Source organism: Pygocentrus nattereri, chromosome 12 (assembly GCF_015220715.1).
Source record: "Pygocentrus nattereri isolate fPygNat1 chromosome 12, fPygNat1.pri, whole genome shotgun sequence".
Classification (NCBI taxonomy): Eukaryota; Metazoa; Chordata; class Actinopteri; order Characiformes; family Serrasalmidae; genus Pygocentrus; species Pygocentrus nattereri.
In genome coordinates this window covers 13,824,258-13,845,719 of record NC_051222.1, presented here as the reverse complement: position 1 = coordinate 13,845,719, position 21,462 = coordinate 13,824,258, and the positions used below count along the sequence as shown (strand labels likewise).

The 21,462-nt window shown below is 39.2% G+C and overlaps 1 protein-coding gene across 1 annotated transcript; it reads left to right on the top strand.

Annotated features, from left to right (window-relative positions):
* Positions 1–11,300: 11,300 nt before the first annotated feature.
* LOC108429865 (sodium/potassium-transporting ATPase subunit alpha-1) lies at positions 11,301–21,054 on the top strand. Its single transcript, XM_017701925.2, has 22 exons — positions 11,301–11,441; positions 11,615–11,728; positions 11,834–11,893; positions 12,131–12,334; positions 13,615–13,728; positions 13,821–13,955; positions 16,071–16,188; positions 16,275–16,543; positions 16,814–17,122; positions 17,225–17,359; positions 17,448–17,640; positions 17,741–17,916; positions 18,028–18,164; positions 18,250–18,400; positions 18,494–18,662; positions 18,746–18,900; positions 19,072–19,195; positions 19,326–19,471; positions 19,570–19,700; positions 19,854–19,955; positions 20,483–20,574; positions 20,733–21,054. The coding sequence occupies exons 1-22, from the start codon at positions 11,430–11,432 to the stop codon at positions 20,759–20,761; spliced, it is 3,075 nt and encodes a 1,024-aa protein (XP_017557414.1). The 5' UTR covers positions 11,301–11,429; the 3' UTR covers positions 20,762–21,054.
* Positions 21,055–21,462: the final 408 nt, after the last annotated feature.

Sequence of the window (21,462 nt, the reverse complement as noted above, 5' to 3'; positions counted from 1 at the left end):
GCATTGGACTGGCGGCCTATCTGGGATGTATCTTGCCTTCTGCCTGATGACCGCTGGGATAGGCTCCAGCACCCCCTGCGACCCTGATTGAGAAGCGGCTTAGAAAATGTGTGTGTGTGTGTGTGTGTGTGTGTGTGTGTGTGTGTGTGTGTGTGTGTGTGTGTGTGTGTGTGTTTTTTAAACTTGTGCAAGGCAGGTTCTTTAAGCACTTGCACATTTGACCTCTGACTAATCCAAGGTCAGATGAGATGACACAATGGGGTGGGTCCAGAGTATATTTTATGTGGCTTAAAGTTCACACATCTTAACTAGCCTAGCTCACTTAAATAGACGTGTGATAGACGTGTTACAGAAACTGAAGACCATTAAGAGAGCGAAGAGGAAGGGAGAGTTTTGATTCCATGCATAACTTATGTTGTGATATTTTAAATCATGTCTTTTCTGAAGCTTGTCTTCAGTGTTTGGAATGGTCAGTGAATATCATTTGTGGTCAGCTTTGTTAATCCATAACCACGCACACAAAGGCTCCAAATTAGGTGTAAAGAATGTTCACAAAGTACATCATGGCATTAAATATTTTAACTTATCATACTATGAAGGTTATGTCATTGTGAGGGTTGTGCCAGGATAATTGTTTTGGCATGGGTGACACCAGGGACGGGCTTGTGGGGCCCAAACCCTGGATGTCCACTAACACTAGCACTTCCTGTGGTAAAAAGTACAATATTGTTATTTATAATAACTTTTAAAATGATCAAAGTACACTGCTCAAAAAAATAAAGGGAACATTCAAATAACACATCCTAGATCTGAATGAATGAAATATTCTCATTGAATACTTTGTTCTGTACAAAGTTGAATGTGCTGACAACAAAATCACACAAAAATCATCAATGGAAATCAAATTTATTAACCAATGGAGGCCTGGATTTGGAGTCACACACAAAAAAATTAAAGTGGAAAAACACACTACAGGCCGATCCAACTTTGATGTAATGTCCTTAAAACAAGTCAAATGAGGCTCAGTATTGTGTGTGGCCTCCATGTGCCTGTATGACCTCCCTACAACGCCTGGGCATGCTCCTGATGAGGTGGCGGATGGTCTCCTGAGGGATCTCCTCCCAGACCTGGACTAAAGCGTCCGCCAACTCCTGGACAGTCTGTGGCATTGGTGGATGGAGCGAGACATGATGTCCCAGATGTGCTCAGTCGGATTCAGGTCTGGGGAACGGGCAGGCCAGTCCATAGCTTCAATGCCTTCATCTTGCAGGAACTGCTGACACACTCCAGCCACATGAGGTCTAGCATTGTCCTGCATTATGAGGAACCCAGGGCCAACCGCACCTGCATAGGGTCTCACAAGGGGTCTGAGGATCTCATCTCGGTACTTAATGGCAGTCAGGCTACCTCTGGCGAGCACATGGAGGGCTGTGCGGCCTTCCAAAGAAATGCCACCCCACACCATTACTGACCCACTGCCAAACCGGTCATGCTGAAGGATGTTGCAGGCAGCAGATCGCTCTCCATGGCATCTCCAGACTCTGTCACGTCTGTCACATGTGCTCAGCGTGAACCTGCTTTCATCTGTGAAGATCACAGGGCACCAGTGGCAAATTTGCCAATCCTGGTGTTCTCTGGCAAATGCCAGGTGTCCTGCACGATGTTGGGCTGTGAGCACAACCCCCATCTGTGGACGTCGGGCCCTCATACCATCCTCATGGAGTCGGTTTCCTACCATTTGTGCAGACACATGCACATTTGTGGCCTGCTGGAGGTCATTTTGCAGGGCTCTGGCAGTGCTCCTCCTGTTCCTCCTTGCACAAAGGAGGTAGCGGTCCTGCTGCTGGGTTGTTGCCCTCCTACGGCCTCCTCCACGTCTCCTGGTGTAGTGGCCTGTCTCCTGGTAGCGTCTCCAGCCTCTGGACACTACGCTGACAGACACAGCAAACCTTCTTGCCACAGCTCGCATTGATGTGCCATCCTGGATGAGCTGCACTTGTGTGGGTTGTAGAGTCCATCTCATGCTACCACAAGTGTGAAAGCACCACCAATATTCAAAAGTGACCAAAACATCAGCCAGAAAGCAGAAAGGTACTGAGAAGTGGTCTGTGGTCCCCACCTGCAGAACCACTCCTTTATTGAGTGTGTCTTGATAATTGCCAATAATTTCCACCTGTTGTCTGTGCCATTTGCACAATAGCTGTGAAATTGATTGTCAATCAGTGTTGCTTCCTAAGTGGACAGTTTGATTTGACAGAAGTTTGATTTACTTGGAGTTATATTGTGTTGTTTAAGTGTTCCCTTTATTTTTTTCAGCAGTGTATAAACTAGAATTTATGCTGGACATTGTCTATTTCATCATTGTTGAAAAGTTTCAATAATACAATAGCAGATTGTTTGAACTCTCTGAAATTGCATGCTGTTGCCTCCTGCTTAAACTGAGCACTGATGGAATGCAGTAGAATTTTTGATTGTGATTTTCTCACTCTTGTGGGTGGTTTCTCACTCATGTGGGTGGTAGACTTAAAATTACATCTTAATATTTCTTAATATTTCCGCAGACTGCCACACATACCTACTATTGTAATACGTTAAATGAAGTGAGAATGTGAGGTATTCTGTTGCATGAATGCGTTTGTAGTTATATAGCCACTGGCGATATTTACAGTGACATTGTTGTTCAAATGTCGTGCCAAATGCTACAGCTGATGCCGGTCTGACTTGTGCACTAAAGTTTGCAGTAAAAATGCCATAATTCAGTTTGTTCTCTGTAGATGCGTTAATGTACTTTCACTTAGAAAATCATGTAAGTTTAAGTGTGCCCTTACACTTCTCCAACACTACAAGCCTTTGCGCAACCTCTGTTCTTCTACCGCTGGTCTGCTTACCATTCTCTTAACTTCACAGCTTTGATGACTTTACATTTTCCCCGAGTAGCCCCACACCTCTGGAACTCTCTCCTTTCTCATCTTCAGCAGGCTAATTCTGTCCTCATTTAAATCCAACCTTAAAACACATCTGTTCTGGCTTGCATACAGTCTCCCCCTATCCTAAACTATTATTGCTCATGTTAGTTCATCATCTGTACTATGAAAATGTATCTTTGTATCTGCTGTATGTTGTTGTGTATTTGTTTGTGTATATGTATTTCTTGTGCCACTGACTGTAATCTGTAAGCATCTTTGGATCCTAGAAAAGCACTATACAAATGTCATGTTTTATTATTATTATTATTATGTAATTGACCATGTGAATTGAACATTTTGCAGCATCACTGGGAATCAAACTAGGTTCTCAGCAATTGTAGCTAGGTGTAGCTATTTTAGTCTGTTGCAGCTGAAGTAGGCATCCTTTCATGTAAACAGGCCTACATTTCCCTGAAGTTCTGCAGGGTAATCATCATTAAATGGCTACCCTTATTTAGTTGAATAGCTCATGTAATGACTATTTATGAGTTCAGACCACACCTTCGATTAATTGACTGTGGCGTAGGAGTAGACATACAATTTTAGGAGCAGGGAAAGAAATGTTAGAGTGTGGGCCTTTCTATGTGCTTTGACTGCTCTCGCAGATAGGGAATACATTAGCTCTGAGGGGAGAGTTTCAAATGTGATTTTATTACACTTCACTTAATGCATAATTCCACTTGCTGGGAAAGAGAAGATTCACATTGGTCCTCCAAGTCTAATGCTTTTAGCAAATCATAGTGTAGCGGGCCTACACTATAATTTGCTAAAAGCATTAGACTTGGAGGCATGTTAACATCCTTGTTTCTGACTGGCAGCCCAGTCCAGGTTTAGACTTCATACTAAGACATCTTATATACAAACAAATATATAACTATACATTGCTAAGACAGATGAAATTCTGCTTGATCCATAATAAGGAACGCTGACAGACTTGCCTGTTCCAGCTAGATGGAGAGTATAAAAAGAACATTTACTGTGCTCAACTGAGCAACTGTAGTGAATCTTATGATGTGGCATCCTTAAATTTTATTACCATGTAGTTACATTCTAAAATTATCTGCTTTTTCTCTTGAGTGGTCAGGGCTGCCTTCTGTCATTTGAAGCTTCATTCTTGGAATAAGTTTAAATGAACACACATAGGAAAAGCAATTAAATAAACATCAGACAGAACTGTTCATAGTGGTAGCGATATAAACCAGAGATCCAAAACATTTAATGCTTCTAAAAGCTACCTCCCAGAAAGTTATTAGACAAAATTGTTACATAAACTTTTCCTCCTGAGGCACTGTTTTACAATAGATTTGAAAAGGTTTGGGCCAAAAATGTATTTTAAAAAATCCATTCATTGTGCAGAAGCAACTGCAGTTGCTGTAAGAAAAATGATTAAAAATCAGATTTTTTACCATTTTATTATGATCATAGGACCATAAGGTACAATATCTCATTGGTGGCAGTTAATTACTGTTACGACGTGACAGAAACCCAGACGATAGCGAATGAGAGGTTAGACGGTTTATTTCGTCTACCTAGCAGCCAAGGCAACAAAAAGGGGCAAAACACCAAGGAGTAGTCCAAGTTCAGTCCAAATGTCCAATAACCAATCCAAACAACCAGCAAAATTACCAAAAAGGGAAAGGCAACAGACGTAGTTAAAAACACGAATCCAAAAGGTCAAAATCACGGTTAAACAAGCGATGACAGGGAGAATACGCTCAGTAAGTTTCAGAGAAAACAATACCTCACACAGACTGATTGTCAAACCCAGGCTTTTGTATTCTGTGCTCTAATGAGACACAGGTGACATCAGTTAAAAGTCTGGGGACTGTAAGCGCTGATAGGTGCGCATGCCTGAGTCCGGAATCATAGGATCACAATTGATCATATTCAAGTTGTAGACATTGCATCCCCTGAGGCCCATCATGCAAAGAAAATCCACTATTTAAACCATTTCACATCAAACCACTTGGAATGACTTTTTTGATCAATCTCCCATGGACTTATGCAAAAGTTGTGTAAAACTGGTGGAACTTCTCTGTAATGAATTATGACCTTTCACAAACATTTGTGAAAGAATGAGTCGCTCTCAGGAGCTCAGTGAATTCCAACATGGTACCATGATAGGAACAAGTGCAACAAGTCCAGTCGTGAAATTTCCTTGCTGCTAAATATTCCATAGTCGACTGTCAGTGGTATTATAACAAAGTGGAAGCGATTAGGAACGACAGCAATTCAACCACGAAGTGGTACACCATGTTAAATGACAGAGCGGGTCAGCACATGCTGAGGCACATAGGTCGCCAACTTTCTGCAGAGTCAATCACAGACCTTCAAACTCCATGTGGCCTTCAGATGAGCTCAAGAACAGCGCATAGAGTGCTTCATGCAATGGGTTTCCATGGCCGAGCAGTTGCATCCAAGCCATACATACATCACCAAATGCAATTAATTGGATTAAGAATGGGATGTCATTCAAGTTCATATGTGTGTGAAGGCAGATGAGCGAATACTTTTGGCAATATAGTGTATGAGGGCATTCTAGGACTGTATTACAGATGGGTTTCACTGATAACATGCCTGTATTATGAAAACTGGAAATGTTCCAGTTGTCTTGCGTTTCTTTAGGTGGAATATCTGGATAAGAACAGGGTATGCCCAAGGCTTTTGAAAAGATGAAGGAGAAAGCCAAGAGCAGGAAGTAGGCCTTATTGTGCTAAAATAGGGCTAATTCTGCTAAACAAGAGGAGTGGAAAATTCTGTTGTTGGGGGAGAAATGGAGTCTGGTAACCTGAGCTATAAAGACTAAAAATCCCTGTCTAGTGTATGCTCTTTCGGCTCTAGACACACACACACACACACACACACACACACACACACACACACACACACACACACACACACACACACACACACACACAATCGTGCTTACATCCTGTCACACACACACTCACACACATACACGCACAATCGCTTTCTTTCTCTCCTCAGCACTAGTTGGGAACAATGGTCTCTCACATGATGCATGCCTGGCTCACACAAAAGCCTCAGTGTGAGTGAGCAACCATCTGACTGGTCACTCTGGCCTTTCAGAGACAGAGCAGAGGGAGGACTGTGTCCTGACATTCCACAGGGTTACTGTTTGGTACAGAAACAATGAGCAGCACTTCAAACTAATCTATTTATTTAACTCCTTCTCTTTCATATTTAATTTTCAAATGTAATCAGTAATGCCTTGCCTATAATATTGTTATGGCACTTAATTTTGATATTTTAATATAATTTAGGGTTGATGATTTAGCTAACGTATAATAATAACCTAATAATTTTCACAATAGGCAATATATTGTGATATTTAGGCAAACAATAAAAGAGTAGTGAGATGAAAAATATTAAATAGGCCATGAAAAATTCTAAGTACACTTTTTTGAAAATTAAACTAAGAAAGAACTAAAGAAAAAAATAAAGCTTTTGTTAGAAATAAATTGGTAAAACAAGATAATGCCACTGCAGTTTGTACTGTTATTATAAACCGAGTTCTAAAATCTGATTGGCGAAACAGCATTTGGAGCTGTAACATACGCCTATGACTGCCTCACTGAAACTAAATACTATTAATGCAAAAACGTTATTAAAAGTTGTGCTGCTGATGACATAAACTTTGACTGCTATACTACTTATATAGACCACTGAGCATGTTGGTAGAACCAAGAACCGTCTTGAATAGTTTCTAAACACATTGGACAAGGTCGATCAACTCAGAAAACAGGCTAACAGGCTCCTGTTTTAATATTCATGTTGGTGTTAGTATTTACTAAAGGATTCACTGTAAAACTGCAGCATCAAAAATATTCAATGTTATTAGAATGTCTTACAAGCTTCAGACATCTGGGTCGATCTGCTATTAGCTATATTAAAATCAGTGTAGGAAAGTGAATGTGTGGCACAATTAGCTTGATGCTAACTAGTCTTGCAGGGCAAGATGTAATCTTGTAATGAGAAATGTCTGGGGACAATTTAGTAGACTTTTGATGCTGGACCACAGCAAAATTCACCACAAATAGGGCTATGCCCCCTCTATGCTGAGTACATTTAACAACATGAGCAAAACCAGCTGGCTAGCAAAATGCTACCTTTGGCTAACTGAATCGTACATATCTACATGCTTACTTGGAGGGGCACTTTTGGGTACTTTTCAGACATGAATTCATACATTGCCCTGTACTACTACCTTGTTTAGGCCAAAATTTCTCAGAATTGTCCCCAGATGTTCTCGGCAAGAGACCAGGTCTGGCCCCACAAGGCTAGATACTAATATAATGCTGGTAAATACTAATGGTGGTTGGTTAGTGTAGTGGTTAACACCTCTGCCTTCTACGCTGTAGCCTGGGGTTCAAGCACCCTACACTATACCAATAAGGGTCCTTGGGCAAGACTCCTAACACCACCTTGGCCTACCTGTGTAAAATGATCAAATTGTAAGTCTCTCTGGATAAGAGTGTCAGCAAAATGCCGTAAATGTAATGCTTATGGAAAAAGGTAATTAATGAAATGACTGCCACATACAATGATGAGTGGCTTAAAGTAATAATTGATTCAATCACTTAATTATTACTAATAATGGATTACCAATACTCCTTATCTGTGACTTTTTTAAGATACATGAAGTCATTGAGGGTTCTAGACGCACTGACAATACCCATGTCATACTGAGAGAAGCATACTGTGACATACTTTGTCAACAAAATAATAACATATCATCATATTACCCAACCCTACATTCAAGAATGACATCTCATTGCTGACTAAGCTTAGCATGTCTCCTACTTTGAATCTCTTTGTTAAGCAAAACAAGTTATACACAAACCTTCCAGGAGGTTTAAATGCTGCTGAAAATTATGTGAGGACTACAGAAAGTATAAGGTCAGCAAAAGGCAAGCAAAAGAAAAGACGACAGACTGCTTTCTTTCAAACTTGACATGTTTATTGTGTTGCCTGATCAGTTGCTACCTCTCTGTCTCTTTTCCTACCGTCTGCTGCTGACATTTCCCTCCCAGTGTATATATGGCCATGTGACTGAGAGAGAGGCTTGTGCAGACAGATTGATTGCTCTTATTGCTCTTTGATGAGCTCTGTGTTCCTCCCCAGAGTCCTGTGAGAGCTGGGCTTTTTGCAGATTGTGGAGATGTGGAGAAACCTACTGTTTGCATGGAGCAGAGAGGAAGCACGAGTTCAACAGCAGTCAGAAATGTAGCAAATAAAATGTCAATGAACTGTCTTCCTCTAGGAGGAGTTCACCGAGTTCTTTAGTTGGGATGTCTAGTCACGTTCCAGTAGCTCCCTGTCAAAAATACAGTGCGTACCCCACCCCAATCATTTCCATGCTAAAGAACACTATTAAGTCTAGAGCCACGAAAAGATTTACTTCTCTAGAACAACCACTGTCACACATAGACAAAACAAGTGATGGTTAGTGGTGATATATGGGATTGAGGAGGCCAAAACAGGCAACAAGCTTACCTACTGCCTTTGAGAAATTGTTGCAGTTTAACATATTATGCCAAAAAGCGTTATTTGGAGCATAGATGAATGCACTTTTTGACTACTCAACTGATGATTCTCATCAAAACACTAAACTGAAAGGTTTTTCAAGTAACCAAAACACTCATTTCAGGATCTTTATTTTTAAGAACAAATTGTGCATAAATACAATGTCTGGAAGCCTAATGGCAAGACAGGTGAACTTCATTCCTATGATGGGTTCGATTTATAAGAATGACTGGATATTCCTGATTGTTCCCATGGACACTTGACTCCCACTGTAATATAGCGCTGTTTTTACTCACATAAACAACACACAGTGAAAGCTAGGCCACACATTTTTGACATTATTACAACCAGAGACATTGTAATAGAGGAGAATAGTGTAGGTTGAAATATGAAAGCCTGTAATTCTCAATATGCCATCTGTTTACAGAAAAAGTACCGCCTTTCAATAAAATGAGCCAATAAGCTTGCTGTTTAAGCTGCATGTGGGAAAAGTTCCCCATTTATGAGAAGATATGAGCAGTAGCCAGAACCAGCTGAAAAAACTGGTTTTTGTGCATTATTCGAGCCAAACACTACAAACTAGATACTAAATTAGAAACAAAAGTCTTGTCTTGTGTAAGTGGAATTAACTCCTTGGGGGCATTGCCAAGGTAGTCATCCAGGGGACAGATGTTCCTACAAGGATGCTGTTACAACTATGCCTCCCAAAGTACACAATGAGAAAGGTCTAGATTTACTTGATATTTTGAACATTGTATGCACAGATTGATCAAAAATGTACTACAGTCGGCATGTAAACAACATACATATCAGTTTTATTGTGCTGATATTGACTCTTCCCCCTCATGGTCTAAAATTAATTGGACAGTATTTGACGCAGCCTCTTTTTTCACTAGTCTGTGTAACTTGATACACATCGCTGTTGTCAGAAGAAATCTTTATATCTCCAAAATGGTAACTTTCTAGGAGAAGGAAAAAACTACTTTATTTTTAAAGTCAATGGAACCAGACATTTTTCCAAGTCATCTTGGGTCATTTCTTTTGATCTATTTATAATGTATTTTACACACAATTTAAAGTCCAGGCAGGCATTTTTAAATTATGTCGAAAATGAAAAACAACAAAAAACACAGATATGACAGCAGCAATATATTTTTTATCTATTTAGGTTGAAAAGCTTGTCTAGTTTAATACATACAATTGTACTGATTACTTGTGCTGTGCATCTACGTACTTTCAGTGACTGGGACAACTAGCTCTTGTGTCTGTTAGATACCTTGCCTTTGGGCTAAGTTGTCACTCACTTTTGGCAGAAATGTTCACAGACAGTAGGTAAGTTTTCATTTGAAGTAGAGTAGGCTCCTACATATAAATATTAATCTTGGTCAACTTGTGTAGCAAGAAACAAAATGTCTTAGCCTGTGCCCTGTTCTCTTCAGGACTGACATAGAGAACCACTGAAGTATAGGAAAAGTGTCAGCACTCTTTATTTTCCCAAACAATTTACTTGGTCATCATATAAACTGCTGGTGCATTTGACCTCAGGTTATCATGGTGCTGGTTTGTGACACTTGTTGAAAACTTAAAAATACATCATTACTGCATCTTTGTAGGAGAGTTCATGGTATTCTATTCCAGAACAAGCTAAAAGATTGAGCACAGACTCTTCATTATTCTCCAAACTTTAGTCAAAAGAGCACTTGTTGCAGTGAAAGTCGGTGCTCTTGAGTGTAGAGTTACTTGTCTGCACCTCAGGTCATTTGCTTAAAACTGGTTCTGTTACTGCAGTGGCCTTCTGTCCTTTGTAGTTCAAAGTTAATGAATGTTAGAGTTTTATGGCAGGTAAGAATGAGAATTATTAAAATGTAACCACATAAAGCAAAGTCAACTACAGTTTAAACTTTAACAAGTTGAAACGTTCAGATCATTTTAAAAAGGCTCTGGATGTTAATTACATGACATTCCTTTGGATTTCACCTTGAATACCCACTATTGATGGCTCCCATTCATATGTGTAGGCTTCACAGATACTACCTGTGGCACTTCTACAAAAACACTCTACACTCCTCCTGTGCTTTTTCAGGCATTCACCAGGACAAACTATTTGTACAGAATGGGAGAGGCATTTCAAACAAATTCACATGCAAATTGACATTTTGGCACCACCAGCTTTGCTCTTCTGTGTGCTGAAATGAGTGTGAGAATCATGTGAACATCTGGTACTGTGGGAAGGACATTGAGGCTTTGCTACTCTTATCTTAAGCTATCTAGTACTGACTGACAACAAACAGCCAACTGTTTACAAAACATGGAGGAGATTAAAGTTTGCATTCGACATTATTCTTACTGTCATAGAACATGCCTGTAAGTCTATAAAGGGTTTAATTATTTTCTTTGAAATATTTTGGCTTCAACTTTAATTAGAACTGAGTGGGATCATAACATATATTTGGGGGATAAAGCTCTTTTGTAATGCAAAGTCAAAATAAAGATCATCAGAAAAGTATGTTCATACTCAGTGAGGAAGCAAATATCAATCATTCCTCTAACTTCTTATCAATGTAGAATAAGGGCATTGTCTGTGTAAATAATTAACAGACATAGGCACAATGCTGATCTCTTTTGCTACAACACTCCATGAATCTAGCTATGGTTACTATGGCAAAGGACTTTGGTCCTCATTTATCATTGGTTGTCATTGAAAGTCCAAGCACACATATGAAGGTTGAAAATAAAATCTAATTCCACCTGCCAGACTCCTCCCAGTGAAGTCAAATCTCCTCCCCTTCAGGCAGGTGAGCCGGTAAGCTATAAAGGTTTGCAAACCTGTTTTGGAACTGCAGAGACTCTGATGTGTCTCCACCAAGATTAACAATTTACTGCTGAATACAGGAAAACTGCTGAAAAACAGGAAAAATGGGGTTAGGCGTAAGTTGGAAAGATTTTTCTTAACTGCACTGCTGAACTAACACATTGTTACATTTAACCAGATTTGATTACATTTTCTAATATGTTGGATCTTTGGCTGTGGCACAGTGTGTGTGCCATCATAATTTTGTCTTACCTTCCTGAGTAATTTCTTTCTCTCTATCTATATTCAGACGGGCAGTGATAAATACAAGCCAGCTGCGACTTCAGAAGATGAGGGTAAAAAAAAGAAAAAGGGAAAGAAACAAGACAAGGACATGGATGATCTTAAGAAAGAAGTTGATCTGGTGAGAAACTTCACCAGGCAATTCACATTCATAGACTAATATTGCTGTTTTATTGTTTGGGTTGCTATGTTAGCTCACATTTGATTCCTTTTTGTTCTCCTAAAGGATGATCATAAGTTAACCTTGGATGAGCTTCATCGTAAATATGGCACAGACCTGACCAGAGTAAGTACAAGTGTGACTGGCTCTAAAAAAAAACCTGAATGGTTAAAAAAAAAGTTATTTCTATACTTTATACTTAAACTTTTAAGTTTTTGAAAGATTAGATTTTAAAACTACATAAAACATCTACAGAGCGTTTCATAAAGCTAGACAATGAGTTTGTTACATGGCAACTTGTACCTAACTTGTCAGTTAATAAATAGCTAACATATTTCTTTCTTTCTTGTTACTGTTTCTAAGGGTTTATCTGCCTCTCGTGCAAAAGAGATCCTTGCACGTGATGGACCCAATGCTCTGACTCCCCCTCCAACTACTCCAGAATGGGTCAAATTTTGCAAACAGCTCTTTGGTGGGTTTTCTACTTTACTCTGGATTGGAGCTATACTTTGCTTTCTGGCATATGGGATCCAGGCTGCCTCAGAAGATGAACCAACAAATGATAATGTAAGAAAAATACACTCCTGTGTTTTTTTTTCTATTTCGGTTGTATATACAGTTACTGCCTGCTTTACTAGTTACACCTACCTTCATTGTCTATTCTATCAGGTCCAATTACCACAAAGGTGCACTTTGCATTTATTTCACGGCATAATTTGTTGGCTGTTCTTTGCCCTGTTCATAAATGGCCAAGACCCCCCACAGGACCACCACTGAACAAATACTACTGTTAGGGTGTATTGCGCTTGCTTGAATTTTTAGGCTTGATTAGACACACCTCACAGGTGTAAAGTTAAGAGACGTTAGATACCTCATTGGTTCCTGCACTGCTTGTGTTAGTCACCATCTAATCTTTCATTAATGATCAGCTTTTGACCACAGGATACTATTCTCAGCTTAGCAATGACCAGAGAACCCAAGTAATAACTATTCAATGGTGGTCCCACAGGGGCACTATCCATCGATGAATGGTGTAAAGGCTAACAAATTATACAGAGAAACAGATGGACTACAGTCTGTATTTGTAACTACAAAGTGCAAATTTATGGCAAGTGGACCAGATAAAATGGACAATGAGTTTAGATACACCTAATAATATGCACCTAATAAAGCAAGTGTATTTGAGTCAACCATCCAAAGCAATGGACAGTGTAGAAAAGAGGTGAAGAAGAGGGTGCAGGCAGGATGGAGTGGGTGGAGACGGGCGTCAGGGCTGATGTGTGACAGAAGGATAGCAGCAAGAGTGAAAGGGAAGGTTTACAAGACAGTAGTGCGTCCTGCTATGATGTATGGTTTGGAGACTGTGGCTCTGTCTAAAAGACAGGAGGCTGAGCTGGAGGTGGCGGAGATGAAGATGCTGAGATTTTCGTTGGGAGTGACAAGGATGGACAAGATTAGAAATGAGCAGATCAGAGGGACAGTGAAGGTGGAGCAGTTTGGAGATAAAGCCAGAGAGGCCAGGTTGAGATGGTTTGGACATGTGTTGAGGAGGAATAGTGGATATAGTGGTCAAAGAATGTTGGAGATGGAGCTGCCGGGTAGAAGGAGAAGAGGTATACCTTAGGGATGTGTTTATGGATTAGTGAAGGTGGACATGGAGATGGTAGGTGTAAAAATAGAGGAGGCATTGGATAGGGCAAGATGGAGGCAGATGATCTGCTGTGGCGACCCCTAAAGGGAGCAGCCGAAAGAAGAAGAAGATTTACTTTATTAATACTATAATTAATACCCTAGTCTTATGTCCCTCTCACTCTCTCTCATACATTCCCACATTCTTTTTCCTGCAGCTGTACCTTGGTATTGTGCTATCTGCTGTCGTGATGATCACAGGATGTTTCTCATACTATCAAGAGGCTAAGAGTTCAAAGATCATGGAATCCTTCAAGAACCTTGTCCCGCAGGTATAAAACCATAAAACAATGTTCCAATATTGAGAAACTCAACTTTACTACTTATCTGACATTACTTATTTAGCTGTATTTTGCTTATACAGCAAGCCCTGGTTATTCGAGACGGTGAGAAGAAAAGTATTAATGCTGAGGAAGTGGTGGTTGGTGACCTTGTGGAGGTTAAGGGTGGTGACCGAATCCCTGCTGATCTGCGCATTATCTCTGCACATGGATGCAAGGTGATGCCATTAAAATGGTTATGCTAACTTGATTATACCAGCAATGCTGAGATCCTTTTTTAATCAGTGTTGGACATTTAAGCTATTTGATCATTTAATTATTCACTCTTTTTTCTGTCCATATAGCTCTAAAATTAAATCTATAGAGTTAGAATAATTATTTGGATAGTAGTACCCATTACCCATTTTGTTTATTTAATTTGGTTACTCAGGGAGTCCCTTAAGGCTCAGTCTTTGGACTTCTTTTGTTTATTGTGTACATGCTTCCTTTTGGTCACATAGTACACAGTACAGCAGATGACACACAGATTTACATTAACACTCGATCTATTAAACAATTCACCCCTCACCCAGCTTGAAAACTGCATAAGAGAAATTGAAGCACAACTTTCTCATATAGTGATAAAACACAATTTGTTCTTATAGGATCCAAATCAACTCTCTCTAAAACTTCTTTCTCTCTTTTCATCGACAATGTAACTCTGTCCCCTTCCCCTCTGGTACAAAATCTGGGGGTTCTCTTTGACTCAACTCTCTCATTCAGTGCACATATCAAATCTGTAGTTAAAACCTCTTTTTTTCCATCTCTGTAACATTGCAAAAATTTGATCTTCACTCTCTTAGTCTGCTGCAGAAACCCTTGCTGATATTAACTCCTCCCATTTATGCAAACTCCAGATGGTACAGAACTCTGCTTCTCACCTCCTCACCCGCACCCGTACACATCAGCATATTACACCCATCCTGCAACATCTCAACAGGCTTCCTGGAAAATATCACATACAGTTCTTCTCCTCATATACAAAGTTCTACATAACCTCCCTATCTATCTCATCTACTTATTCCCTACAAACCAACTCGCACTCTCAGGTCTTCCTCTGCTGGCTTACTCACCGTCCCACCTTCCAACCTGCATGGGTACAGTGATTGTGCTTTCTCTAGGCTGGCTCCCTGACTCTGGAATTCTCTTCCCTCACATTTTCAACAGGCCAACTCTGTCTCTACTTTTTAATCTAAACTAAAAACCTATCTATTTTCTATTGCTCATAACTGTTCTCAATCTTAAACCAGCCCTTTGCCAAATTCTGCTATTTTTTGCTGGTGATGTTATGACTGTGCTTCTTGTTCTCATGTTTGTCTTTACTGTTTTGTATTTTGAAAACCTGTTAGCATCTTGAAAAGCGCTATATAAGTATAATGTATTATTATTATTATTATTACTATTATAAAACATTTTTAATGTTCAAATATATACTTAGTATATAATATTTATTTTAGAAATTGTGGAATTTTTAATTATCAAAATGGGCCAAGCTACTTGATTTCAATGTCCAGGCTCCCCAATTTTTATTCATCCTGCAGCCATTCACATTTTCACAGCAAGGTCATGCAGTTTCCACATGCTATGGCAGGTATCAAGACTAAACTGCACCCAAAAATGTTATGGGACTTTTTCAGCATACCAAAATATATGCTGTCACATTGTACAGTACTAGTACAGACAAAACATATTTATTATAAAGATTTCTTTATTCTTTCGTGACATTCGTCTAAGCTAACCAATTGGTATACATTGATATGGGAATTGTGAGCCGATGCGTATATGTCATATTTTTCATGTACATAACTGCTAATGTCTGTAAACCTTAGGACTACATCTACATGAATGACCATTTTAGAGATATATAACATATATTTCTATAGGTTTACAAATGCAGTTAAATGAACAAAATGTAAACATTGTAGCACAGTAGACCAGTGTCACTTAACACTTTGCTCCTTTGGTGTATAAGAAAACACATTATCAAATATTGGTTTGATATATCAGTCAACCATCTGCCTGATGCAGTTAATGTCTCTGCCAATACCAATATGATTCTGATATTATCATTTATCCTTGCTAACACTTAATCAAAAAGCTATTTACACTGTTCTTCACTATGCTTTCAGTTTCATATTCACATTCCTCTCTAGACCTCCATTCAGAAGATAAGATCAAATGTTCCCCATGCTGCAATTACTTTTAAGTTAGCATTGCCAAAAACAAACAATTTTATACTGATGAATGTTTAGATTTTAAGACAATCAAATAATAACTTGATGCTTACCTTTCAGGTGGACAACTCTTCCCTTACTGGTGAATCAGAACCTCAAACTCGTACTCCTGACTTCTCCAATGACAACCCTCTGGAAACAAGAAACATTACATTCTTTTCCACAAACTGTGTTGAAGGTATAAAAATAAATCATATGAACTTTTCAATACAACTCAGTAGACAAATAAATAAATAAATAACTAAATAAATAACTCTCCTTCAGGTTCTGCTAGGGGTATCGTCATTAACACTGGTGATCGCACTGTCATGGGTCGTATTGCTACCCTTGCCTCCAGCCTTGAAGTTGGACAGACCCCAATTTCCAAAGAGATTGAGCACTTCATCCACATTATTACTGGTGTAGCTGTTTTCCTGGGTGTATCCTTCTTCATTCTGTCCCTCATCCTTGGATATGGCTGGCTGGAAGCTGTCATTTTCCTTATTGGAATCATTGTTGCCAATGTGCCAGAGGGTCTACTCGCCACAGTCACTGTGAGTACTAGAAGTATTATTTATTGCGAGTACCATTTCCAATTCATATCAAAAAATGAAAAACAGTTTAAATAAATTTGCTGGATTATTCTGCAAAAATACTTGTCCTTCCTACCTGCAAAGTTCATGCCTTTATATACAAATGAAACATATTAATTTTACACAAAGAGAATAATGGACAAATGTGGCCTTCCAACAGGGACTATGCATCAGGATGTTGTGGATTGAAAGACTACATTCTAATCTATGTCTATTTTTTGCTTTGAGTAGGTCTGTCTGACTCTGACTGCAAAGCGTATGGCCAAGAAGAACTGCCTGGTGAAGAATCTTGAAGCTGTAGAGACACTTGGCTCCACCTCCACCATTTGCTCTGACAAGACCGGAACCCTGACCCAGAACCGTATGACTGTAGCTCACATGTGGTTTGACAACCAGATCCATGAAGCTGACACCACAGAGAACCAGAGTGGAACCTCTTTTGATAGAAGCTCTCCCACATGGTCAGCACTTGCTCGTGTGGCTTCCCTGTGCAACCGTGCTGTCTTCCTTGCTGATCAGGCCAATGTTCCAATTCTTAAGGTGTGCCTTGCTATATGATCATATTTATCACCAGATATCCATCTTCGGTCATGCAAAAGTAGTCTTTGATTTTGATCTTTGAGTGATTCCTTTTTTTCCCAGAGAGAAACTGCTGGTGATGCCTCAGAGTCTGCCTTGCTGAAATGTATTGAGCTCTGTTGTGGCTCAGTGAAAGAAATCAGAGACAAGTACCAAAAGATTGCTGAGATCCCTTTCAACTCTACCAACAAATATCAGGTACTTCATTTATAAATTCAATCATTTAGAATAAAAGTGTCTTAAGAAGCCAATTGGACATACTAACATCTAGGTCCCATTGCTCTAGCTCTCAATCCACAAGAACCCTAACTCCTCAGAGACCAAGCACCTGCTAGTAATGAAAGGAGCTCCTGAGAGGATCCTGGACCGATGCTCAACTATTTTGCTTCACGGAAAAGAGCAACCCTTAGATGAGGAACTGAAAGATGCATTCCAGAATGCTTATGTGGAGCTGGGAGGTCTTGGAGAAAGAGTGCTAGGTAGGGCACGTTATGTGGTTGATAACTAGTCTTGCTTTGTCAGGGTATATAGGTAAACTACATTTAAGCATATAAAAACCATTAAGTTCTTTCCTTGCAGGTTTCTGCCATTTTAGCCTACCTGATGACCAATTCCCAGAGGGCTTTGCATTTGATACTGAAGAGCTGAACTTTCCCACTGAGAACTTGTGCTTTGTTGGACTCATGGCAATGATTGACCCTCCTCGTGCTGCCGTACCTGATGCAGTGGGCAAGTGCAGAAGTGCTGGAATCAAGGTAAAGCACTTTACCTTTCACACTGTCACAGGAACTTTGCCTCCACTGAAATGCATAAGCAGCAAACGTAACTAGAAGACTACTGTATCTTAAAACCTTTTGTATTCTTAGATTATTATGGTCACTGGGGACCATCCAATCACAGCTAAAGCCATCGCTAAGGGTGTGGGCATCATTTCTGAGGGCAATGAGACTGTAGAAGACATTGCTGCCCGTCTGAACGTTCCCATTGGAGAGGTCAACCCCAGGTAACTTGAAAACTTATTTAATCTAAAAAGTGAGTCTTCAATGATCTCCAAGAGTTCTTCAGATGTAAACAGCTCTTATTTGCAGGGATGCAAAGGCCTGTGTTGTCCATGGTGGAGATTTGAAGGACATGACATCGGATCAACTGGATGACATCCTTAGTCACCACACTGAGATTGTCTTTGCCAGAACTTCTCCACAGCAAAAGCTGATCATTGTCGAAGGTTGCCAACGACAGGTAACCAAGCTCTTTTGGGACAGAAATTTTGCTTTATACTGATATTTTGGAAGCTTCAGTCTTTAACTTGCAGATACATTGTTTTGCTGACAGGGTGCCATTGTGGCTGTGACTGGTGATGGTGTGAACGATTCTCCAGCTCTGAAGAAGGCTGATATTGGTGTAGCTATGGGTATTGCTGGATCTGACGTCTCCAAACAGGCTGCTGACATGATTCTTCTGGACGACAACTTTGCTTCCATTGTGACTGGAGTGGAAGAAGGTAGAATGCCCATCTGGAAAGTTAACAAAGCAGAATTTTGCTAACAATATTTGTGTATTTTGCTAAAATTATTCTCTCTCCAGGCCGTCTGATTTTTGACAACTTGAAGAAATCGATTGCCTACACCTTGACCAGCAACATTCCTGAGATTTCACCTTTCCTTCTCTTTATTATTGCTAACATTCCTCTTCCTCTGGGCACAGTCACTATTCTGTGTATTGACCTGGGAACTGACATGGTATGTTGGGATTTTATTCTATTACACCAATCATCTCAGATTTTATTCACAAAGTAGTTTAAGGCTTGGCTCTTAACAAAAAACAGAAGCAGACACTTTATCTAGTTGGAAAACAATAGATGATTGCATTTTTTAAATATATATATATATTTTATATTGCTTATATTACAGGTACCTGCTATTTCTTTGGCCTATGAAGCTGCTGAAAGTGATATCATGAAGAGGCAGCCCAGAAATGCTAAAACTGACAAATTGGTGAATGAAAGGCTCATCAGTATGGCATATGGCCAAATTGGTAAGAGAACAATGACTATACAAATGATCCCTTTTTTCAAAACATGTCACATGAAGGGTATCATGATGGGAGTGATGTAAATATGATTAGCCCTGAGCTTTTCAGTGAGATGTATTTTTCTTTCTTATAGGAATGATGCAAGCTACTGCAGGGTTCTTCACTTACTTTGTGATCCTGGCAGAGAATGGATTCCTGCCCTCAGACCTAATAGGAGTACGTGTCAACTGGGATGATAAATATTATAATGATTTAGAAGACAGTTATGGCCAACAATGGGTAAGTTGTGCAAATATGGTTATATAGATTAAAACAACCTCCCCTTGATTTCATACTAGAATGTGCTATTTGTAATTCTTTCCTCATCACTATTACAGACTTATGAACGCAGGAAAATTGTGGAGTACACATGCCACACTGCATTCTTTGCCAGTATTGTAATTGTGCAGTGGGCTGACTTAATTATCTGTAAGACCAGGAGGAATTCCATCCTACAACAGGGAATGAAGTAAGTAAACAAAGTCATTTCATTATGGTTCAATAACAAGCTGTCAGAACGTTTTGGAGTGTAATGTAGTACTTCTTCAACCATGACAAACTAAACAAAGGGGATATAAAACATACATTATCTTCTTTTTTTCTTTCTTTCTTTTTTGTTCAGGAACAAAATCTTAATATTTGGGCTGTTTGAGGAGACAGCTCTGGCAGCTTTCCTGTCCTATTGCCCAGGCATGGATGTTGCCCTTAGAATGTATCCACTCAAGTAAGTTTACTTTGTAGTGTGTTTGTTTGTTTCTTGGTTTGTTTGACTAAATCATTATGAATGTGCTAATGTAAGTATTTCAAAACTAATGTAAGTATTTACAAAACAATTTCAAACAGGTAATATTTTATAATAGTCTGTGTTGAACCAAAATAAAACTACACACTAACTTGTATCTACACTCATTGTTCATTTTATGAGGTCCATATACCCCATTCATCAGTGGTCAGGACCACCACTGAGCAGGTATTTTTGTAGATTATTCTCAGGACAACAGTGACACTGACGTGGTAGTATAAGGGGTCCAGACACAGAAGTGTTGCTGAATTGAAAATTCACTTTCATATTTTGATTTCTATACAAAGGATTACATTTTTAATTATTTTATATGAATTATCATAGTCTAAGACAATGCCTAATCTTTTCTATGAAATAAATAGATTTTACACTCGGCTCTTTTGCTCTTCCACAAATCTAATCACATTAATTAAGTCTTATTTTGAGCCAATTATGATTTATCCCTTCAGACCGTGCTGGTGGTTTTGTGCCTTCCCATATTCACTGCTCATCTTCCTTTATGATGAGGCAAGAAGATACCTACTTAGGCGGAACCCAGGAGGTAAATACAAAATCTCTCTTGTGTGTGTGGCTATGTTGACCTGTGAGATGCAGATTACAGCAAATATTTACAAACTCTAAGCTAATCATCATGAGTTCAACTTTTTTTTGTCATTTTCTTAAAGACATATCTCTGATCTGTTTGTCTTCTCTTTTCAGGCTGGGTGGAAAAGGAGACATACTATTAAGCCAAGGAGATACACCCACACACACACATGCCCCAACACACAAGAGATACAAGGACAGTACACTCATTTGCATTATTATAAATTATTATAGTTTTTATTTTACAAAGAAATGTATAAGGTGTAATAATAATAAGACAAAAAGTACCGGAGAACTGACTGCTTTAATACACAGATAGTATATTCTGTTAGTTATACCAGATGTCTATAGTATATTGACACCTTGTAATCTTTTCCAGTAGTACATAAAAGCTGTTGTCTGTTGTGAAATGAAACTTAACATGTATAGACAAGCACTTGTGTCTGTGTATGATTTCCATTAATCTAAGTTCATTGATCTGAACACTAATCACATTATAGAGAAATGTCACAGTGGTTCAATGGTGCTATTTGAGTTCTATATATAAACACTTAATTCAATGCTTTTTTGCATGGTGAAATGGTTCTTAAGATTGATGGAGAATGTGCTGTCTATGGTTCTGTTAAGAAGCTTTTTCATGGTTCTGTACAGCACAGTAAAAGGTTCTTCAATTGTGACAAGCTTGACATCATAAAAAGTGTAGAAACCTTTTTGTCACCTCTAAGTTGGAGGAAGGTGACAAGTTTTGGACCTGAGTGGAGAAGTGACAGACTGAAGGATCTAAGGTCAGGAAAAGTTAAGGAACATAGTGAATAAGTGAGTGGGCTCTTACCAGTTTTAGAAG

Coding starts and splice junctions, on each gene's coding strand:
- LOC108429865 (XM_017701925.2), top strand. Junction 11,729..11,833: donor TTAAGAAAGAAGTTGATCTG/GTGAGAAACTTC, acceptor GTTCTCCTAAAG/GATGATCATAAGTTAACCTT. Junction 13,956..16,070: donor TCTCTGCACATGGATGCAAG/GTGATGCCATTA, acceptor CTTACCTTTCAG/GTGGACAACTCTTCCCTTAC.